Genomic DNA, 23,582 nt, shown 5'->3' with positions numbered 1-23,582 from the left:
TTTGTGCTCATAAATTTATGAGTCAAATCGATTTACATTACAGAGCATTGACACTGTGATATTTATGTTGCAGGTAAATCTGCAGGAGACTAAAACTGAAATACCTATAATGGCTCCGGATCCAACACAGAGCAGAAACCAAGTTGTAACACATCTGCGTAAGCTCTACACCAATACAAACAAAACAGCAGACACTGCTACAGATACTGGGAATTCCACACAAGTGGAATAATGTTTATTTATTTATCTACATCACCAAAGAAAGTGTAGTGCTATCTTATAGTACTGCCATGTGTGTATGCATGGAACTTTATACACTTCATTAGCAATGAAGCGATAAATTTACCTTATGTTAATAAACATGTATCTTAATTTATTGTGTACAATAAACCGAATCTTTTTATTGAAATACAAATCAATGTTTCATATGAACAATACCATAAATGTGTTTAGTTACTACATTACTTTTGTGAAATAAAAAAAAATATTTGACATGTTCACAATTGTTTGGGATCCTAGAGACTTGATGGCCAGTGTTGTCTGTCAATTGAAACCAAAGTGTGACAAATCGATTACATATGCCTTAAGTGTTACAGTTCAGTTCTTTTTAAGCAGCCTACGCAAAATTCATTATTTGCCTTTCCTGAAACAAGATTCTATTGTTTAGTAATTTTTGGCATCATTTCTACACCTGAGAGTCCAAAAGAAATTACATTACTGTAGATATATTAATGTATTTGCTAGATGATAATGACACAGATTAACACAATAACCAGTTCAATTCACTCTGAATGGACTACTTCTCATTTCCTCAAGTGCGTGACACTTCTTTCATCACTCATGCCACTGCAAACTGTAGTTGGTATGTGTTAATTAATCAATGAATGCTCACCCACCTATGAATCCTCACCCAAATACTATGATGTGCTCATCTAATATGAATGGCCATATAAGTATTTTCAAAAAAAAAAAAAAAAAATACAACACATAATTATTCAGTTAAATCAGTAGACTATGTAACTAAAGCAGTCAGCTATAAAAGGCATTTGTTCCCATATTCAGTGGCCTGTTAAACCCCTCTGGCAATTTGATCACAGATGTAACAACCCACTAAGAGGTTAATATCCTTCCTAATTTACTTTTAACCATGACATTACAGTAAACAATGAATGGAAAAATACACCAGAATGTCAAAAGTTCTTCATCACTAGAAACAGTGATGCAACTAGGCCATTGGTTTTGGAGAGCTGAGAACATCATATAAAGAGGAACTGTAGCTTTGTAGAACTTCCCTCAGAAGCCCTTAAAAAAAAAAAACTTCTGTTGTGCACACTGGACATTATACTTCAGTTCAGACTGAATTGATGGGTGTATTAAACAAATTCAATATATCCAAACTAGATTGAAGATGAAAATGCATTTGAATCATATAGTTACAGGACTTTTTTAAGGGATACTGATTGTAAAAACTAAACAGATAGTCACAATGCTTGGAACAGCTTCAAGGTTTCAAATGGAATCCAACAGTATCCATGACAAATTTTACATACCCATCGTGGCAAATATCACTTCTTTCACTCATTCAGCAAACAATGGCTATACCATCATTAATGCAAATGCATGTATCAGCAATGACAACAGGAAAAAATCCAGAAAAAGTTGTAGAGTTTTGGTAAAACTGGACACATGAAAAATACCAAAGCACCACATACAACTAGGAGACTTAAATTACAGACCGGCACGGACAGGAAATACAAGAGAATAGTAGGAAATATTCACATACACACGTGCACCAATAAGAACAATCCTGCATACATTTTCAGAAGAGGATTAGGCATGGACACAGACTGCTTTTTAACAGAGATAAGAGTCATATTTTGGTATAAAAAGACCAAATATCAAAATTAGAAAAATTCATAGAAATGACACAAAATTTTTGTCAGACAACAGGAACAAATTCATAACAAAGCTTCTGGCTTCACACACAGCTGATGGGAGATTGGGATGATATCAGAGAAGCAATGATAGAAATGGTGAAAGAACTAGAATAGCCACCAAGAAGAAGGAAAGATGGACGGTGAACAAGGTGTGTGATGAAGCAATAAAGCACAGAGTAACAACTTGGAAAAATGGAACACCCATAAAAAGGAAAGAGGCTGGAATACAGTCACCGAGATTAGGAAAGAGGTATAAAAAATTGCTAGAATAGAGAAATTGAAATATGACCAAAAAGATTAGAGGAAATAGATACAAATTTCAGATGGAACAACAAAATTTTCAAACAGGAAATTACAGGATACAAAGCAATGACCTTTCTCTTCAAAGTATCAACATGCTAACTGACTGATAACATCAAAGATAAATGTGAGCTGCTAACAAAATACCTCAAAAAACTTCTCATCTCCAATGAACAAATGCTATGACTAATTTTTAGACAATACAAAAAGGAAAACCTGTCTTCAGAATCACTGACACTGCATCAAGTAGAAAGCACAAACGCCAGCTGAAAAACAATTGAGTTCAAGTGAAAGATGAGATATTTGCTGGGATGTGGAAACTAGGAGGGAAGTAAGCAGCTAAAACTATTTATGGAGTTATTACACATTGTTGGAAGATAGATGGAATACCAGAGGATTGGAAATAAGCCACAATTCATCCACTACATAAGAAGGGAGACAATACAGACACCAACAATTACTGAGACATATCTTTACTTCCAGTTGTGAACAAATTTATACCCAAAGCGCTGCTGAATAGGCAGAACACACAACTGATGAGTATCAAGCTGGGCCTTCTGTCTTTTTAACAGTTTCTTCTACTACAAGCATCAATACAAATTATTTATTGAAATCATGAAATTAACAAATATTAGTACACAAATAATAATTTGGACAAAATTGTTAATTAATTTGGAATTAATTAAGGGCTGGCTTTGCTAACATGTTTTCGAATAGAGCCAAATAGATACTTTAAGAATGCTGTTGCTTCGTCTCACAAATGTTTATAATTAGTACAGAATTTATATTTGTTTATATGTCAACAATAGTACTTAAGACATGAAACAATTACTGATTTCGCCCTATAATAAAAGATACTAACTAGGAGTAGTCAAAATAAATTAGAAAATCAATTAAATGCATCAAACGAAGCACAAAATTAGATATGTTTTTATATTCTTTAAAACTCAGGGCCAACCTTTCTCTTTTATGAAAATGCAGATTATACTCATGTATGTTAATTGTACTGGGAGATGAAAAAGCTTGCACAGGATAGAGCAGCATGGAGAGTTGCATCATACCAGTCTCAGGACTGGACACCACAACAACTACAACATGTTAATGGTAATTAGTTAAAATTGAAAAAAAAAATAATAATTTTAAGGAGGCAGATGGCAAAACAAGAGGGTAAGTTCAAATTATCCCATCTTGCTTTTTCACAAACACCAATGTGAAGATACTGAGGAGCACTTCATAAAATTGCAGATAAAGCTGGATTACAAATGTCATTACAGAAAACCAAGTATATTTAACATAAACACAACAGAGAAAAATATATACAAACACAACATGAGAACACCAAAAGAGTTCATAGTTCAAGTATTTGCAAGAACTGATACATAAACAATGGATTAGATAACACCAAAAGTAAAGAAAGTTTAAAGAAAATGGAATTATCTTACAAACTCAACCAAAAAAAAAAACAAAAAAAAAGATATCAGTATCATTCCAGGCAAAAATTTATCCCTGCACAGCAGTAATTATTCTGGAAACACTATATGGATCTGAATATCTTACAATGAATAAAAGAAGTGAGGAAGAATACCGAGAAAAGAAAAGAGAACGTTCTGAAAAACAATAAGGAAGAATAAATTAATGTTCGGCAGCCATTTTAACGGAATGAAGCTAACCAAGAACATATTCAGTTTCATTACCAAATTAAAAAGTTCTACAGGATGGCTGGTAGAGACAGGAATGGATCTGAGAAGATTCAACATCACAAAAGACACCATAAAGTATAGGGAAAATTTTAGAGTACTGTCACAACAATCTTGATTTTTGTCCTAGATCTTCTCCTAGCTGTTTAAGCCCATAAATATTCTGCAATGAAACAGTAGGCCTATCTAGTTTTTTGTCAGTCCAGTGACACAGCTTCTTATAATAAAAGAAAAACCAAACTAAGCTTTTTAACCGAGGAAAAGAATAATTTAATTATAAAGGAAACTCTCTTGTGCTTATTAATTCCTTTAGGAGCAATGTGGCAATTTAATATTTCTTTCTCAGTAAGACACAAAGGACTTAAAGACATTAGCTGCCAGTGAGCACTGATTAATATCAATGGGGCAATCTGAAAATTTGTGTTGAACCAGGATTCAGACCTGGGCCTCCTGCTTACTAGGTAGAAGCAGTGAGCACTATGCCATCTGAACAGTGGTCTCCACAGCTACTCTAACCTAGCATGACTCCCATCAGACCCAAATTCTCAACTTATACCACATGCTATTGTTGTAGTTCCCCTACTCATTTGTCTCATTAATTGTGGCATTTCAGCTCATCCCTTAAGAGTTTGAGCCTGGTGTGCATCTGCTCCGAAGGGCTCATTGGCCATTATCACCTTAATTATATATGTAGTGTCTGCTCTTTTCAATGTTTGTGTATTCTTTTACCATGCCCCACCTTCTTCTAGTCAAGTTGTGGCACAGATTTCTCTTCTCTCCAATCCTATTCAGTACCTCCTCATTATTTATGTGATCTACCCATCCAATCTTCAGCATTCTTCTGTAGTACTACATTTTGAAACCTTCTAATCTCTTCTTGTCCAAACTATTTATCGTCCATGTTTCACTTTCATATATGGCTACACTCAATACAAATACTTTCAGAAACGACTTCCTGACACTTAAATTTATAATCTATGTTAACAAATTTCTCTTCTTCAGAAATGCTTTCCTTGCCATTGCTAGTCTATATTTTATATCCTTTCTAGTTTGACCGTCATCAGATATTTTACTCCCCAAATTGCAAAACTCATTTACTACTTTAAGCGTCTCATTTCCTAATTCCCGCAGCACCACCCGATTTAGTTTGACTACATTTCATTATTCTCATGTTGCGGTTGTTGATGTTCATCTTATATCATCCTTTCAAGACACTGTCCATTCCGTTCAGCTGCTCTTCCAGGTGCCTTGCTGTCTCTGACAGAATTACAATGTCATTGGCAAACCTCAAAGATTTTATTTCTTCTCCACAGATTTTAATTCCTACTCCGAATTTTTCTTTTGTTTCCTTTACTGCTTGCTCTATATACAGACTGAATAACATCCGGGATAGGCTACAAACCTGTCTCACTCCCTTCCCACTCATTGCTTCTCTTTCATGACCCTCGACTCTTATAACTGCCATCTGGTTTCTGTGTAAATAGCCTTTTGGTCCCTATATTTTACCCATGTCACCTTCAGAATTTGAAAGAGTTTATTTCACTCAAAATTGTCAAAAGCTTTCTCTAAGTAGACAAATGCTAGAAATGTAGGTTTGTCTATCCTTAATGTATTGGTGTAGTGCTTAGCACACTGGACTCGCATTAGGGAGGACGACGGTTCAATCCCGCGTCCGGCCATCCTGATTTAGGTTTTCCGTGATTTCCCTAGATCATTTCAGGCAAATGCTGGGATGGTTCCTTTCAAAGGGCATGGCTGATTTCCTTCCCCATCCTTCCCTAATCCGAGCTTGTTCTCTGTCTCTAATGACCTCGTTGTCGACGGGACGTTAAACACTAATCTCCTCCTCCTCCTTAATCTATTTTCTAAGATAATTCATAGGGTCAGTATTGCCTCACGTGTTCCAACATTTCTATGGAATCCAAACTGATCTTCCCCAAGTTCAGCATCTACCAGTTTTTCCATTCATCTGTAAAGAATTCATGTTAGTATTTTGCAGCTGTGGTTTATTAAATTGATAGTCCAGTAATTTTCACATTGGTCAGCACCTGATTTCTTTGGGATTGGAATTATTACAGTCTTTTTGAAGTCTGAGGGTATTTTACCTGTCTCATACATCTTGCTCACTAACTGGTAGAGTTTTACTAGAACTGGCTCTCCCGAGGCTGTCAGTAGCTCTAATGAAATGTCATCTACTCCCAGGGCCTTGTTTCAACTTAGGTCTTTCATCGCTTTGTCAAACTCTTCACGCAGTATCATATCTCCTATTTCATCTTCAACTACATTCTCTTCCATTTCTATAATATTGTCTTCAAGAACATTGCCCTTGTATAGATCCTCTAAATACTCCTTCCACCTATCTGCTTTCCCTTCTTTTCTTAGAACTGGGGTTCCATCTGAGCTCTTGATATTCATGCAAGTGGTTCTCTTTTCCCCAAAGATCTCTTTAATTTTCCTGTAGGCAGTATCTATTTTACCCCTCGTGAGATATGCCTCTACATCCTTACATTTGTCCTCTAGCCAACCCTGCTTAGCCATTTTGCACTTCCATTTGATCTCATTTTTGAGACGTTTGTATTCCTTTTTTTCCTGCTTCATTTACTGCATTTTTGTATTTTCTCCTTTATGAACTAAATTCATTATCTCTTCTGTTACCCAAGGATTTATATTGTCCCTAATCTTTTTACCTATTTGATCCTCTGCTACCTTCACTATTTCGCCTCTCAAAGCTACCCATTCTTCTTCTACTGTATTTCTTGTCAATCGTTCCCTAATGCTCACCCTGAAGCTCTCTACAACCTCTGGTTCTTTCAGTTTATCCAGGTCCCATCTCTTCAAATTCCCACCTCTTTGCAGTTTCTTCAGTTTTACTCTACAGTTCATAACCAATAGACTGTGGTCAGAGTCCACATCTGCCCCTGGAAATGTCTTATGATTTAAAACCTGGTTCCTGAATCTCTGTCTCACCATTATATAATCTATCTGAGACCTTCCAGTATCTCCAGGCTTCTTCCATATATACAACCTTCTTTTATGATTCTTGAACCAAGTGTTAGCTATGTTTAAGTTGCGCTCTGTGCAAAATTCTACCAGGCGGTTTCCTCTTTCATTCCTTCCTGCCATTGCACATTCATCTACTTTGTTTCCTTCTCTTTCTTTTCCTACTAACGAGTTCCAGTCACCCATAACTATTAAATTTTCGTCTCCCTTCACTATCTGAATAATTTCTTTTATCTCATCATACATTTCATCAATCACTTCGTCATCTGCAGAGCTAGTTGGTATATAAACTTGTACTACTGTGGTAGGCATGGGCTTCATATCTATCTTGGCCACAATAATACGTTCACTATGCTATATGTAGTAGCTTACATGCATTCCTATTTTCCTATTCATAATTAAACCTTCTCCTGCATTACCCCTATTTGATATTGTATTTATAACCTTATATTCACCTGACGAGAAGTGTTGTTCCTCCTGCCACCAAACTTCACTAATTCCCACTATATCTAACTTTATCCTATCAATTTCCCTTTTTAAATTTTCTAACCTGCCTGCCCAATTAAGGGATCTGACGTTCCACACTCTGATCCATAGAACGCCACTTTTCTTTCTCCTGATAATAATGTCCTCCTGAGTAGTCCCCACATGGAGATCCGAATGGGGGACTATTTTACCTCTGGAATATTTTACCCAAGAGGATGCCATCATCATTTAACCATACAGTAAAGCTGCATGCCCTCAGGAAAAAGTACGACTGTAGTTTCCCCTTGGTTTCAGCCGTACGCAGTTCCAGCACAATAAGGCCATTTTGGTTAGTGTTACAAGGCCAGATCAGCCAATTATCCAGACTGTTACCTCTGCAACTACTGAAAAGGCTGCTGCCCCTCTTCAGGAACCACATGTTTGTCTGACCTCTCAGCACATACCCCTCCGTTGTGGTTGCACCTATGGTATGGCTATCTGTATCGCTGAGGCACGCAAGCCTCCCCATCGATGGCAAGATCCATGGTTCATGTTGTGACATTTAATTTTATGGTCCACTATATATGAAAGTACCACATAGCCTATTAGTATGGTAGTTTACTCTTGACAACAATGACATATAAAGTGGCTGACAGCTTAAGTATAAAACATATCTGTTGTGGCAAGAAAAATGTGAAAAATTTATCAGAGACAGCCAGTGAAAGCACAAAAAATTATTCAACACACCTGAAATGACTTCAGCTTTCCCAGTTTATTCCGTATTATCTGCTATCATCTGAATCCATTGTTAGCTTCAACACAATACGTGACTGTTTTATGATAAGTTTATTTTACAGCATTCATGATTTTTCATTGTGGTGGAGTACCATATACTCAAGAGTAAGCAAACTGGAGAATTCAGAACCACACAACAACAGTTTTTCAGGGAGCTGAGTTAATGAAATATATTTGATAATAAATTATGATCCAGACTGAAGGATGTTATTATAAGACATATGACTAATGTAGTAAAGATAAAAAATCTACTCACCAAGTGGCGGCAGAACACACACACAAAAGACTGCTGTAACTGGCAAGCTTTCAGAGCCAGTGGCTTCTTCTTCATGGTTGAAGGGTAAGGAAAAAGGCTGAAGGAACAGGACTGCAGAGGTCTAGGAGAAGGGGTAGGTTTTGGGAAAGTCACCAAGAACTGTGGGTCAGGGGAGACTTACCATATGGTATGAGGAGGAAGGACTGATTGTTTCGGACTGCGTTAGATGAGATTTGAAAACCTGAAAGCTTAAAGACGGAAGTAAGGTAATATGCAATACAGAGATTACTACTGAAACATTTCACTCTAATTAACTCATGCACTATGTTTTAGTAGTAATCTCTGTCTTCCATATTACCCTGTGTTCCATCTTTAAGATCTCAGGGTTTCAAATCTTGTCCGATGCAGTCCTTAACAATCAGTCTTTGTTTCTCATCCTGTACAGTAAGTCTCCCCTGACCCTCGGTTCTGGGTGACTTTCCTGAAATCTACCTCTTTTCCTAGACCTCTCCAGTCCTTGTCCTTCACTTTCTTCCATCCTCTTTAACCCTTCTGCCTGAAGAAGGAACCACTCACTCCAAAAGCTTACCAGTTACAACAATTGTTTATATATGTGTTCTATAGCCACTTAGTGAGTAGATTTTTTTCTGTCAAATTAAATAATTTTGTCAGTAATTGATTGTTTTCATTCTTATAATGTAGTGAAAGGATATACATGACTACCTTTTATTTTTAACTCATAATATGTTATTTACTGAATATCTTAATAGTTATTTGATTTTAGATTTCAGATTGCAGGAAGATTTTGAATATTTCACATGTATCCATCCAGGTGGTGTCATTCAGACAGTGTAATACTTTCACAAGCTGTCTTCTTGCCATCATTAGGAATTCCTGATTACTTCTTGTCTTCTTCTGGGTGCCACCTTTATATCCTTTTCTCCTGCATGCAGCCTTTAACCTGCCATTACAGGAACAGACCTGGCGCAGTGGCAAGGGAAGTGTCCCAGTGGGGCACAATCTGGTGTCCTCAGACCCACTGCCATGAGTGCCAGATGAAAGTCTCAACTGGGATGGTGACAACACACCCTTGTCTTCTTTGGATGCCACAGTGGGAGCAGATATTCATGCAGGCTGTTGCTGTGGTTTTGTCATGCTCAAGGCTGGGTCCAAGGTCTTCCTTAATACAAAATTGTTGTCTTTATTTATTAGTTCATTGAGTATGCAGAACTCTACATCTGCTTTTAGAATACAATTTGAGAAGTTGTTGAACTGTTACAACAGTGCAGTCGTAATGCATGAAATGCCTGTTGGAGAGACAGTGCTCTGCTACAGAAGACTTTATTGGATATTTATTGTCTGTGTGGCATTTACGCTCCATGCATCGCTCCTGTATCATCTGGATAGTGTGGCCTACATACATTTCCCACACTGGCAGGGGGTGCGATAGTCTCCCGTTTACAGAGTCCTATGTCATGCTTAACTGATCCCAACAAAGCTTTTTCTAACTGTCGTTGATGTGTTCCTGATGTATGGGATAACTGCTGTCATAACACATTTCTGTTCATTCTCAGGGAATTGTGGCCTCAGCTTCTTTGGTATTATTGCACATTGTATCTGGTGGTTGCCATAAACCTTTTTAATGAACATTGCCTCTAGGTGCTCCTGTTCAGCTGCTGCACTACCTCGGTCCATGGTTTCTCGTGCTCTGTGCACTATAGTGCATAGGACACATTCTTGTTCTAAAGTGGGAGAACAGCTGGAGGTATGCAAGTACAAATATGTATGTGTGGATTTTCAACAGACACTGTGTCCTAATGCGGCATCTAGTTCTCGCTTGATGAACACATCCAGAAATGAAAGTTTATTATTTTCTTGTTCCTCCAATGTGAAATAAATGTTTTGGTGCAGCAAATTCAGGTGACCAATATTCATTCCAAACTATGACAGTGAAGAAACTTTACACATGAGCAGCTGCACTGTCTAGGCTTTACTGACTACCTAAAGTTTACAAGAGAGGACTGCCGTTTGGCAGATTTTTAGCAATACAGGTGGACCACATAGCAAAACACCTGAGAATAATGCTTAGTCTCTTTGCTGGCAAATGCTAGCATTACATATGGAATATAGCACATTTCATCTGGCTACTCCATGACTTCTGCCTCAGCCAAGCAGACTTTATTTGTTGTTCCTTGTCTGTGTGGCATTTATACTCTGTGCATCTCTCCTGTACCATCAGGATAGTATGTACTATGTACATTCCCCACACTGGCAGGGGCAAGTGACGCAAGCCACAACTTGGGGTGCCTAGCTGAAAGGGATACTAGAGACACCCCAACTGTAATATTTCTATACAGGACATATCACAATTTGTAGCAGCTGCTTGGCGCCCTAAGCTGAAATGTCCAAATGGATTGTTAGTATGTAGTGCATAAGACTATTGGTACTGCAAACTAACATGGAGAAAGTGTATAAAGGAAGAAGGGGGAGGAGGGCACTGAATGGTAAGTCAATTGCATGAAAAAATGTTCTCAAATTAGACCTTCCACAAAGACTTAATGGTGAACTTCACTGTGGTGTTTCTCTTTAAAACGGTACCTCTAAGAGACTCTCTAGGCTTCAGACCTGGAAAGTTTGGGTCAGTGCTAATGAATCTGAATTTATGCTTACATAAACCTACTTTCTGTATGATGGAAATAGGCAACTCTGAACAAACAGATGGACTGGCAAGGGTTACTTGCTGACATCAGTGATATGCACCACATTTATGGGAGCATTTCAAGGAGAAGCCCTGGTGTCCACAGCTACAAGTCCTTCACTATTTCTTCCATATGTAATGATATATATATTCATAATCTGGCCACATGGAGGACTTCATCTGTAAGATTTCCTGCAATATGTGAATTCACTGCACCTAAACATCAGTTTCACACAGGAAATAAAAGAAAATAATCTGCTTCCATTTCTGGACATGTTCAGTAATTAAAGACAAGATGGCACATTAGGACACAGTATCTATAGTATACCAAGCACAGTGGTGCAAATAGAACATCAGCTCTTGAACAAATACAGTCTAGCACTTGAACTGCAGCATCTTCAAATGATGTTCAGTATAAACTGTTACAATACATTGTGCCGTAAGACCAAAGCAACTGGGGCCTTAGCCGGCTGATGATGAAGAGAGACATTTTGCAATGACGACTATACCACATCTGACAAACACACCAATGAAATTTGTAAGAATACCCCAGAAACTCAATGTAAAATGCATTTTCTGCCCACCAGCCAAAATGAAACCCTTATTGGGGTCAGTCCAGGATGACCCAGGGCTCTATAAACCAGGAGTCTACAACATCCCTGCCAGTGCAGGAAGCCTATGTATGCCAGACTATCGAAATGATACAGAAGAGATGCAGGGAGCATTAACGCCACACAGACAATGAACAGGCTACAAAGTCTGCTATAGCCAACATCTCTACATTTCTCATGGTCATGTCTTGAATTACGATGGCGCCGTATTGTTGAAATAGTCCAACACCTTCTAGGATGGTACATTAAAACTGGCTGTAGTGATTCAACTACATGATAGAGAAATAAATAAAGGCAGTGGTTTTCAACTGAGCAAGGCCTGGGACCCAGCACCGAGCATAGTCAAAATGCAGTGGCAGTCTACGTGGCAACCTGCTCCTATCATGGCAACTGAAGAGGACAAGCCTGTGTTGTCACCATTCCAGCTGATACCTGTATCCAGTGCTGGTGGCAGTGGGACAGAGGACATCAGATCATGCCCTGGAAATGCATTTCCCTACCACTGTTCCAGGCTCATGCCCCAACACGGCCAGCTTGGGGCTGTTGGCAGGGGAGGAGGGGATAGAAGAGGTGACCAGCAGAAAACAGTTAGTCATCAGGAATTGTATGAAGATGGCAAGAAGTTGGATTGCCAATAAATTATGCCTTCTGGATGATGCCATCTGGCTAAAAACCTGAGAAATATTCAAAATCTTAATAGATAAATATTACATCAGAAGAGAAACAGTTTCACATACTACAGGATGGTCCAATCATAGTGACCGAGCCAAATATCTCACGAAATAAGCATCAAACGAAAAAACTACAAAGAACGAAACTCGTCTAGCTTGAAGGGGGAAACCAGATGGCGCTGTAGCTAGCCCACTAGATGGCACTGCCATAGGTTGAGTTGTTTGGGGATGGAGACCAGACAGTGAGGTCATTGGTCTCGTTAGACTAGGGAAGGACAGGGAAGGAAGTCAGCTGTGCACTTTCAAAGGAACCATCCCAGCATTTGCCTGGAGCGATTTATGGAAATCACGGAAAACCTAAATCAGGATGTCCAGACGCGGGATTGAACCGTTGCCCTCCCGAATCCGAGTCTAGTGTGCTAGCCACTGCGCCACCTCGCTTGGTCTGCCATAGGTCAAACGGATATCAACTGCGTTTTTTTTAAATAGGAACCCCCAATTTTCATACATGTTCGTGTAGTACGTAAAGAAATATGAATGTTTTAGTTGGACCATTTTTTTCGCTTTGTGATAGATGGTGCTGTAATAGTCACAAACATATACACTCCTGGAAATTGAAATAAGAATACCGTGAATTCATTGTCCCAGGAAGGGGAAACTTTATTGACACATTCCTGGGGTCAGATACATCACATGATCACACTGACAGAACCACAGGCACATAGACACAGGCAACAGAGAATGCACAATGTCGGCACTAGTACAGTGTATATCCACCTTTCGCAGCAATGCAGGCTGCTATTCTCCCATAGAGACGATTGTAGAGATGCTGGATGTAGTCCTATGCAACGGCTTGCCATGCAATTTCCACCTGGCGCCTCAGTTGGACCAGCGTTCATGCTGGACGTGCAGACTGCGTGAGACGACGCTTCATCTAGTCCCAAACATCCGGAGATCTTGCTGGCCAGGGTAGTTGACTTACACCTTCTAGAGCACGTTGGGTGGCACGGGATACATGCGGACGTGCATTGTCCTGTTGGAACAGCAAGTTCCCTTGCCAGTCTAGGAATGGTAGAACAATGGGTTCGATGACGGTTTGGATGTACCGTACACTATTCAGTGTCCCCTCGACGATCACTAGAGGTGTACGGCCAGTGCAGGAGATCGCTCTCCACACCATGATGCCGGGTGTTGGCCCTGTGTGCCTCGGTCATATGCAGTCCTGATTGTGGTGCTCACCTGCACGGCGCCAAACACGCATACGACCATCATTGGCACCAAGGCAGAAGCGACTCTCATCGCTGAAGACGACACGTCTCCATTCGTCCCTCCATTCACGCCTGTCGCGACACCACTGGAGGCGAGCTGCACGATGTTGGGGCGTGAGCGGAAGACGGCCTAACGGTGTGCGGGACTGTAGCCCAGCTTCATGGAGACGGTTGCGAATGGTCCTCGCCGATACCCCAGGAGCAACAGTGTCCCTAATTTGCTGGGAAGTGGCGGTTTGTTCCCCTACGGCACTGCGTAGGATCCTACGGTCTTGGCGTGCATCCGTGCGTCGCTGCGGTCCGGTCCCAGGTCGACGGGCAAGTGCACCTTCCGCCGACCACTGGCGACAACATCGATGTACTGTGGAGACCTCACGCCCCACGTGTTGAGCGATTCGGCGGTACGTCCACCCAGCCTCCCGCATGCCCACTATACGCCCTCGGTCAAAGTCCGTCAACTGCACATACGGTTCACGTCCACGCTGTCGCGGCATGCTACCAGTGTTAAAGACTGCGATGGAGCTACGTATGCCACGGCAAACTGGCTGACACTGTCGGCGGCGGTGCACAAATGCTGCGCAGCTAGCGCCATTCGACGGCCAACACCGTGGTTCCTGGTGTGTCCGCTGTGCCGTGCGTGTGATCATTGCTTGTACAGCCCTCTCACAGTGTCCGGAGCAATTATGGTGGGTCTGACACACCGGTGTCAATGTGTTCTTTTTTCCATTTCCAGGAGTGTTAGTACGTGGTATCACGTAACATTCCGCCAGTGCTTCATGATACATTACCCATGTTGAAATGGACCATATACCAATTGCCAGAAAGGTCGATATCATGTTGATGTATGGCTACTGTGATCATAATCCCCAATGGGCGTGTACTATGTATGCCTCTCGGTATCCTGGACGACATCATCCAAGTATCTGGACCGTTCAACGGATAGTTACGTTATTTAAGGAAACAGGAAGTGTCAGTCACTTGCGAAACATCAACCACGAACTGCAGCAAATGACGATGCCCATGTAGGTGTTTTAGTTGCTGTCGCGGCTAATCCGCACGTCAGTAGCAGACAAATTGCGCGAGAATCGGGAATCTCAAAAACGACAGTGTTGAGAATGCTACATCAACGTTGATTGCACCCGTACCATATTTCTATGCAACAGGAATTGCATGGCGACGACTTTGAATGTCGTGTACAGTTTACGGGTCGACGACAGATTTTTTTGCACACATTCTATTTAGCGACAAAGCGTCATTCGTCAACAGTGGTAATGTAAACCGGCATAATATGCGCTATTGGGCAATGGAGAATCCACGATGGCTGCGACAAGGGGAACATAAGCGACCTTGGTGGGTTCATGTGTGGTGCGGCATTATGGGAGGAAGGATAATTGACCCCATTTTATCGATGCCAATCTAAATGGTGCAATGTATGCTGATTTCTTAAGTAATGTTCTACCGATTTTACATCAAGATGTTTCACTGCTCGACAGATTGGCGATGTACTTCCAACATGATGGATGTCCACCACATAGCTCGTATACGGTTGAAGCAGTATTGAATAGCATATTTCATGACAGGTGGGCCACAGGTTCACCGGATCTGAGGTCCCCGGATTTCTTTCTATGGGGAAAGTTGAAGGATATTTACTATTGTGATCCACCGGCAACTCCTGACAACATGCGTCAGGGCATAGACAATGCATGTGCGAACATTACGGAAGGCGAACTACTCGCTGTTGAGAGGAATGTCGTTACACGTATTGCCAAATGCATTGAGGTTGACGGACATCATTTTCAGCATTTATTGCATTAATGTGGTATTTACAAGTAATCACATTGTAACAGCATGCATTCTCAGAAATTATAAATTCACAAAGGCACATGTATCACATTGGAACAACCCAAATAGAATGTTCAAACGCACCTACGTTCTGTATTTTAATTTAAAAAACCTAGTCGAGCAGTTCTAGGCACTTCTGTCTGGAACCACGTGACCGCTACGGTCGCAGGTTCAAATCTTGCCTCAGGCTTGGTTGTGTGTGATGTTCTTAGGTTAGTTATGTTTAAGTAGTTCTAGGTTCTAGTGGACTGATGACTTCAGATGTTGAGTCCCATAGTGCTCAGAGCCATTTGAACGATTTTGTTTAAAAAACCTACCTGTTACCAACTGTTCATCTAAAATTGTGAGCCATATGTTTATGACTATTACAGCGCCATCCATCACAAAGCGAAAAATGTAGTCCAACTAAAACATTCATGTTTCTTTACGTTCTACACGAATATGTAATAAAAAATGGGGGTTCCTAATTAAAAAAACACAGTTGATATCTGTTTGACCTATGCCAGCGCCATCTAGCGGGCCAACCATAGCATCATCTTGTTTCCCCCTTCAAGCTCGACAAGTTTCGTTCTTTGTAGTTTTTTTGTTTGATTCTTATTTCGTGAGATATTTGGCCTGGCCACGATCAATGGACCTCCCTGTATACAGGGAGGTCTCAGTAATGCAGTGAGCCTCCTGAGTATTAGGCAGGAGGAATGATGACATTCCCTCCATTGCACTGGCCTGCCAGGGGTGGTACAACGATAGAATGGTACAGTTGGCAGATCTATGTTGCAACAAGATGTCTCATGACTCTGAGTACCTGCAGATAGCAGCTTTACAGTTTCATTGGCATCTGAGGAATAGACTGCCGCAGTGCAACTTACCTGTTGTTCAAGAGAAGTGCTTTATTATACTAATTAACAGCCCAAAAACTTATACAACAGTTTAAGTAACCACAAAGCTCTGATTGTACCTCTATACCTCTTACAGTTTCTTGTCCTGGTATGTTGTCACAGCTATACTGATACATCCTGCCAGTACCATATGTACACACATTTTGCGTCGTATCATAACACAAGTCTAATACATACTCCCATTACTTGAACTTGAAATCCATCCTGACATCTATCCCTCTTATTAAATTAAATGCTTAACCCTCTTTCCATCCCTCTAGTTTACCTTCTCCTTTTGATTTCCTTCATGCAAAACGTGATTCTGTACCTCTTTTTTTCTTTTAAACATTGCACAGTGAGTCAGGAGGAAAGATAGCCTATATGCTTTCAGGGGTGATAGTATTAGTGACTATGGACAAGAAACGTCATATGAACATACATATTGTACGTAATATTTCTGAGAAACTGATGAAGATAAGGGGGAACAGAACAAACGCAGGTGGCAGTAAATGAAACATTGTGCTCTAATGTTTTGTTTAGTTGTGATCATTTCCTCACAAAAGATGTTCAAAAAGTCCATTGTAAACTGCAATGCATTTTTCAGCTTCTGGGTTGCTGATCGGAGCTGTTCATATGGTCCTTTACCTGAGCATATGCATGTAAAATAAAAATGATAAATTCCTCCTTTGCATCCATTCTGAGCTTGCAGACTTCACTCACAAGTCAGTTATTTAGCTTTATTTTCCATAAATAATTTGAATGGTTCCTTTATTGAAATGATGTCGAATGAGTAAGTTCACAGAATATATATAAATGATTAGTATTAACAAAAGCAGTGAAGCTCACATGATACTAGGTACACAAAGACGGTTTAAACCTAAAATTGATAGATATGAGAGTTTGGGGAAAATTTAAGTATATGTCAAAAGGATAGGCAAATGGAAATGGAAGTGATGGACTTGTCACAGTAGATAAGAAACTCAAATACACAGAGGTAGAAACTGAACCTGCTTGTGAGATTGTTTGGGAAAGACAGGATCAGGGGTTGGCACAAAATGATAATTAGATCCATTTATGGCCCACCAGACTCTTCTCCTGATGTAAGTGGAAACTTAAGAGAAAACCTTGTACTGAAGTTTCTGAATCATTCTGTAATCATTGGTGGAGACTTTAATCATCCAACAATTAATTGAGGAAATTACAGTTTCATTAGTGATTGGTGTGATTTCTTATCCTGTGAAACTTCGCTAAATGCATTTTACTAATGCCTTCTCTTAAGGCTGCCTAGAACGAATAGTTTGGAACCCTGCTCATGATGGAAGTATATCTAATGGGAAAAAGTAGACCTGACGTCTTTGAGGATGTCCACATCGAACTGGTATCAGTGCCCATGATGTGGTTGTGGCAACAATGATTACTAGAGACAGGGTTATATGCATTTGCATATTTGGTTCCTTTTTACGGGTTATTGCATATTTTAACTACAAACTAGTGACGATGCATATTTTCGCACTATGTTTACAATATTCTAAAAATTTAGACAGGCGTTCTCTAGCTCGATCTAGTTTTGATGTTTCTCAATTGACCGCAACCTAGAACTGCGTGTAATCATTAATTGAGAGCCCACTGCCTAGCGAAATCATTGCAGAAAAGGAACAGGAACAGGCAGACAGAGTCAATGCTTCTGCGCCCGCTCCCCCTGCAATCCCCTCTGCTGTCATACCGTACGTGTCGGCAACAATTAAATTAAACTACCCAAGGAAGGAAGATGGCGGCTAGTGTTGATATACATAGTGTTCGTGCGGAAAAAAGTGAAAATTACACTGATAAAAACAGCGTGTGCACGAATTGTAGTGATGAAATCAGAAAGTTAAATGATCGTTTAAGTAGTGTGCAACTAACCATTAACACTCTGATGAGCGAACTAAAAAAACTCACCGCCGGAAAGTGCGAACCTACGTCAAACTTGCCTCACAGTAACCACGAAATTCCAGGCAAAGTGAAAAACAAAGTGCCTCATTCTCAACAAAGGTTATTGTATGAGCATAATACCGCGTTCACCAGCAGATTCAATGCGCAATCAACCGTGCAAGGTAAGAAACATCGTGCATGTGATAAAACTAACTTCCGAGTTGAATATGAAAATACAAATACGTGGAGTGATACATCCAAAAGAATGCCTAACAACTCAACTACTGTTATGAAAGGAAATGAAACTGAAAGACCCGAACACTTGCGTGACACAAATATCAAGTATTTGTCCAGCGCTGATACTAAATTGTTTGGCCATAACGACGGCGGACCCTCTAAACAGGCAGAGATCCCTAAACGAAGAAAAGTAGTTTTGATGGCAGACAGTCATGGTCGTGGATTTGCTCGCCTTCTGAGCGGTCAGTCCAGTTTACAAACAATCGCTTACATAAAGCCTGGTGCTTCTATGTCGGAAGTTTGCAATCATGTGCGATCCACGGACGTTACTGACTTATCCTCTGAAGACTTTGTTGTGCTAATTGGTGGGTCAAATGACGTATATAAAAACGAAACCCACAAAGCAAAACAAGAACTAAAAAGGTGCTTAGGACAGTTGACACACACAAATGTTTTAGTGCTGAACATTCCACATCGGCATGACTTACCTTCTTGGTCATGCGTAAATAAAGAAATAATCAATGCCAACCAACAAATTTCATTACTTTGCAAACATTTCAGAAATATAGAACTCGTAAATGTTAATAATATTGGGCGCAGATTCCACACATTACATGGATTGCACGTTAACAACATGGGGAAAAAACTGCTCGTCGGAAAAATCGAAGAAATTATCACCAAGAGGTCATCAAACACTCAAAAGAAAAATCATCCTGGATTGGCCCCCCAAATATTCGAAGGAAACAACGCCAGCAAAACTTCACTCACCAATATCAACAACAAAAGAAGGAACTAGGTGCCTCCAGGCACAGTGAATGCAGTAACAGCTCTACCAATTGCAGACCCAACTCTATCACCAGCAGCAATATTATCAACAGTAAGATCAACAGCTGAACAACTACCAGGGGAGCCAGACACAGAAGAAAATTCTGCTGCAGATGATAATAGAAGAATATATCCAGTCGGGAAAAGAAAAGCAGTACTTCCAGCACACCTGAATGATTTTTATTGACAAGGTAAAGGTAAGTGATCAATTAAATATGCCAAAGCCTAACAAACCCTTTAATTTCATGCTGATTCATCAAAATGTCCAATCATTGCTAAACAAATTAAGTGAAGTTGAAATTTTATGTACTGATGAGCTAAAAAACATTTCTGTAGTGTGTATAACCGAACACTGGCTGCCTAAAGATGCAATGTCAGTCACAAAACTTGCAGACTTCAATCTTTCTTCGTCATTTTGTAGAATTACATCCAATCATGGAGGGTCATGTATATTTGTTAAAAGTGGCATTGATTATTTTAACATAAAACCCATTGAAACGCGTAATTTTAAATCGCTCTGCAGTTTTTAACGATGTAGTATCAACCAAGTGCGTTATATGTGGGGAAACTGTGCTAAATGGTATTAGGATATGTGAGTTCAATCATAAATGGAGCCATTCGTATTGCTTTATTCAAGAAGATGTACGAATTCAATGTGACTGTAACATGGAGTGTAACGGCCGCGAAAACGCAACTGAAATGTGCTACGCAGGTTTAGAATTAAATATACTCGACGAACTTCAGAAAGAGCTTGACACCATCAGGGACTATACGGAAACACTAGAAAATGCGGCAAGATGCTTACGGGAATCGTCTGAAGTGTCTCATATACCGGTAAGGCAAGACGGTTTAGTAAGTGCTAGTTGTAAACATCGTAAAGATGTAAACAGTGCGACCATGATCAGATATATGAACAACCTACTCACACAAAAACATAAAAGTGAATTAATTGTGGAAAAAGACAATGTGAGTATTATAAGACAAAGAAACTTAGACCTAAATAGCCATGCTGAAAAAGGGAAAGGGAATATTCGTAGACGAAACCTAAAGAGCAATGCGATGTGTAAACAAGAATCCAAGCAACAGACGTATATATTTGCCGACAGTCATGGTAGAGGACTTGCAGAAATTATGAGAAATAATCACCCTGACCTTAACGTAACAGGAATTATCAAGCCAGGCGCGCCACTACGCGAAGTTTTGAAGAGCTGTGACAACATTCTGACGCCCGGTAACAATTGCATCGTAATCGGGGGCGCGAATGATGTTTATTGCAATGAAACTTCGCGTGCAACGAGAATCCTGAAGGAAAAAATCAAGAGAATGCCTAAAGTACATTTCTACATTGTCAGTGTTCCACGAAGGCACGATCTGATGGAAAACTCGTGCGTAAACATTGAAATTGTGAGAGCAAACACAATATATGAGAAAATATGTAGAGGTTACGTGAATGCGACGTTTATAAAGATAGAAAGTGTGAATAGAGAGCACTTTACAAGTCACGGTCTCCACATGAACACAAGAGGGAAAAAAATTATGAGTGCCGAAATAATTAAATTCATTAATGAGTCGTCGATAGAGCAAGGGACTCCAATCCCAATTCCACCAATACAAGATTCGTGTGTAACAGTAGAACCAGGATTATCAGCGGTAACAGTTGGGTCTCCGACATTACCAGAAACAGCAGCAGCACAACAACGAGCAACAGAAGCATCATCATCATCAGCTGCAGATCAACAACAACCAGTAGCAGCAGAGAATCTGTCAGCTTTAGCAGCTGCAGCAGACACACCAGCACCGTCAACAACAGCATCCAGTCCAATAGACACAATTAGTAGACTGCCAATCAGAAGAAGAGTGACAAGACCCTCACACTTGAAGGATTTTTGCTACCAGGCAGCCTGAAGGGGACACTACGGCGAGCTGTGCACCAAATCTAGGTAGCTGGACCCTGCTGTATCAGAATATACAAGGACTATGCAACAAAATGAGTGAGCTGGAAGTAATTTTAAATTGTAATGTTAAGGAGGTTTCTGTGCTGTGTATCAATGAGCACTGGCTTCGGGACACACAGATTTGTGCAGCAAGTATACCAGACTTTAACTTAATAAGTCGCTTTTGCAGGGAAAATTATAAATGTGGAGGTGTATGCATCTATGTTAGAAGCAATGTTAAATCTAAAGAGATAAAACCTAGCAAGGTGAAGTGTGCAGAAAAAGATTTTGAATGTTGTATTTGTGAACTTACAGACTGTCAAACTATCATTGCTTGCATCTATAGGTCTCCATCAGGTGACTTTAACCAATTCTTATATTATATAGATGATCTTTTAAATGAATTGAGAGGCAGGTCAAAATGCACAATAGTTCTTGGTGACTTTAACATTAATTTTAACAAAAGTAATAAGAATAAGGCACAATTACTACATCTGTTTAACTCATACAACATGCAACCTACTGTGTGGGAAATTACCAGATATGGGGAGGGGTCTGGAACAACACTTGATCAGATATTTACCAACAAACAAAGCTGTGAGTACAATATTGAAGTAATAGATACAGGCTTTTCTGACCATATGGCTTTAAAAATGATGATAAGGAATGAGAACACTAAGAAATGCACGATCACTGAAAAATATGTACAAAGAAGACTTATTAATGCAAACAACATAAGGGTTTTTAATAGTATGCTAAAAAGGGTGCAGTGGGGCGTAGAACAAACTGATGATGTAGACAAAAAGTATGACAGTTTTTTTACTGATTATAAATATTGCTACGATGTGGCATTCCAGTTAAAAAGAATTAAAGTTAGTGAGAAGACAAAAACATGGGTAACACAAGGGATTAAAAAGTCAGCAATCACCCTTAGAAACCTAAGCAAACATGCTAGAATAAATACAACAATTAAACCATACTATAGGAAATATAGAAGGGTCTATAGGAAAGTTTTACAGGCAGCAAAAAGGCTAAGCAATGATTCATACATTAACAAGGGAAGCAATAAATCAAAATCTATTTGGAAGGTTATAAACAATAGCATAGGAAAACGTAAAACTAAGACCCATAACTTCAAAATTAAAAGTGAGGGGAAAGTGATAGAAGATGCTCAACAGATAGCCAATATATTCAATGAACATTATGTGAACATAGCACCGAACCTAATTAAAGGTCTATGCAATTCAAAGAACAAAAACATAAAAGTACCAACTTGTGAAAAGACGATGTTTCTGTACCCAGTAACAGAATGTGAAGTTAGAAATGCTATTAATAAACTAAAAAATAAAATGTCTTGTGGTATTGACGGAATTCCAGACAAGGTAATCAAACACAGTTCTACCAGTATAGATACTAACCTAGCTGACATTATTAATACTTCTTTCAGGACAGGGGTGTTCCCATCAAAACTAAAACTCTCCATAGTAAAGCCACTACACAAAAAGGATAGTACAGCTGACATAAATAATTATAGGCCAGTGTCATTATTGTCAGGTTTCTCTAAAGTAATAGAAAGAGTAATGTATGAAAGGCTAGCTGACTTTCTGAATAAAAATAAAATACTGACTAATGCTCAAAATGGGTTTAGAAAGAACAGGTCCACAGAAACGGCAGTCTTCCAATTCATGAAAATGGTCCTAAATGCCTTGGACAAGAATGAGTTAAGCTGCGGGATATTCTTAGATTTATCTAAAGCGTTTGATCTAATCAGCCATGATTATTGCTTATGAAACTAGAATTTTATGGGGTCCGGGGACTTGCCTTCAAATGGTTCAAGTCTTATCTCTCGGATAGACAACAGAAAATACAAATATACCATGGAGGCAAAGAGTATCTTTCTGACTTCAAAAAACTAGCTATGGAGTGCCCCAAGGTTCCGTGTTAGGCCCTCTGTTGTTCTTGGTGTTTATAAATGATTTGCCAAAGCATCTGACAGTGGCAGAAACGGTGATGTTCGCTGATGACACTAGCATTTTCATAAAAGGATCCACCGAGGATAATCTACAACAGAGTGTCTCAAGGACAATAAATGAGACAGAAAAATGGTTTAGTGATAATGCGTTGATCATAAATAAGGATAAAACAGCATTGATGAATTTCAGTAATATTAAAAGTAAAACTAGAAGAACAGTAAAAGCTGAGCTAGGGAGCTATGTTATTGCACAAGCTCCACATACAAAATTCCTAGGTATATGGGTGG

The 23,582-nt window shown here is 39.6% G+C and overlaps 1 protein-coding gene across 1 annotated transcript in view; it reads left to right on the top strand.

Annotated features, from left to right (window-relative positions):
- LOC126285164 (uncharacterized) overlaps positions 1–415 on the top strand; it is a 161,843-nt gene extending 161,428 nt beyond the window's left edge. The window contains exon 5 of the mRNA XM_049984475.1: positions 74–415. Coding sequence (XP_049840432.1) covers positions 74–232 — 159 coding nt within the window. The 3' untranslated portion in view covers positions 233–415. The remainder of the gene's footprint in view (positions 1–73) is intronic.
- The last annotated feature ends 23,167 nt before the right edge of the window (positions 416–23,582 follow it).

This window comes from Schistocerca gregaria, chromosome 8 (assembly GCF_023897955.1).
Source record: "Schistocerca gregaria isolate iqSchGreg1 chromosome 8, iqSchGreg1.2, whole genome shotgun sequence".
Classification (NCBI taxonomy): Eukaryota; Metazoa; Arthropoda; class Insecta; order Orthoptera; family Acrididae; genus Schistocerca; species Schistocerca gregaria.
This window is presented reverse-complemented; position numbering and strand designations above follow the sequence as displayed.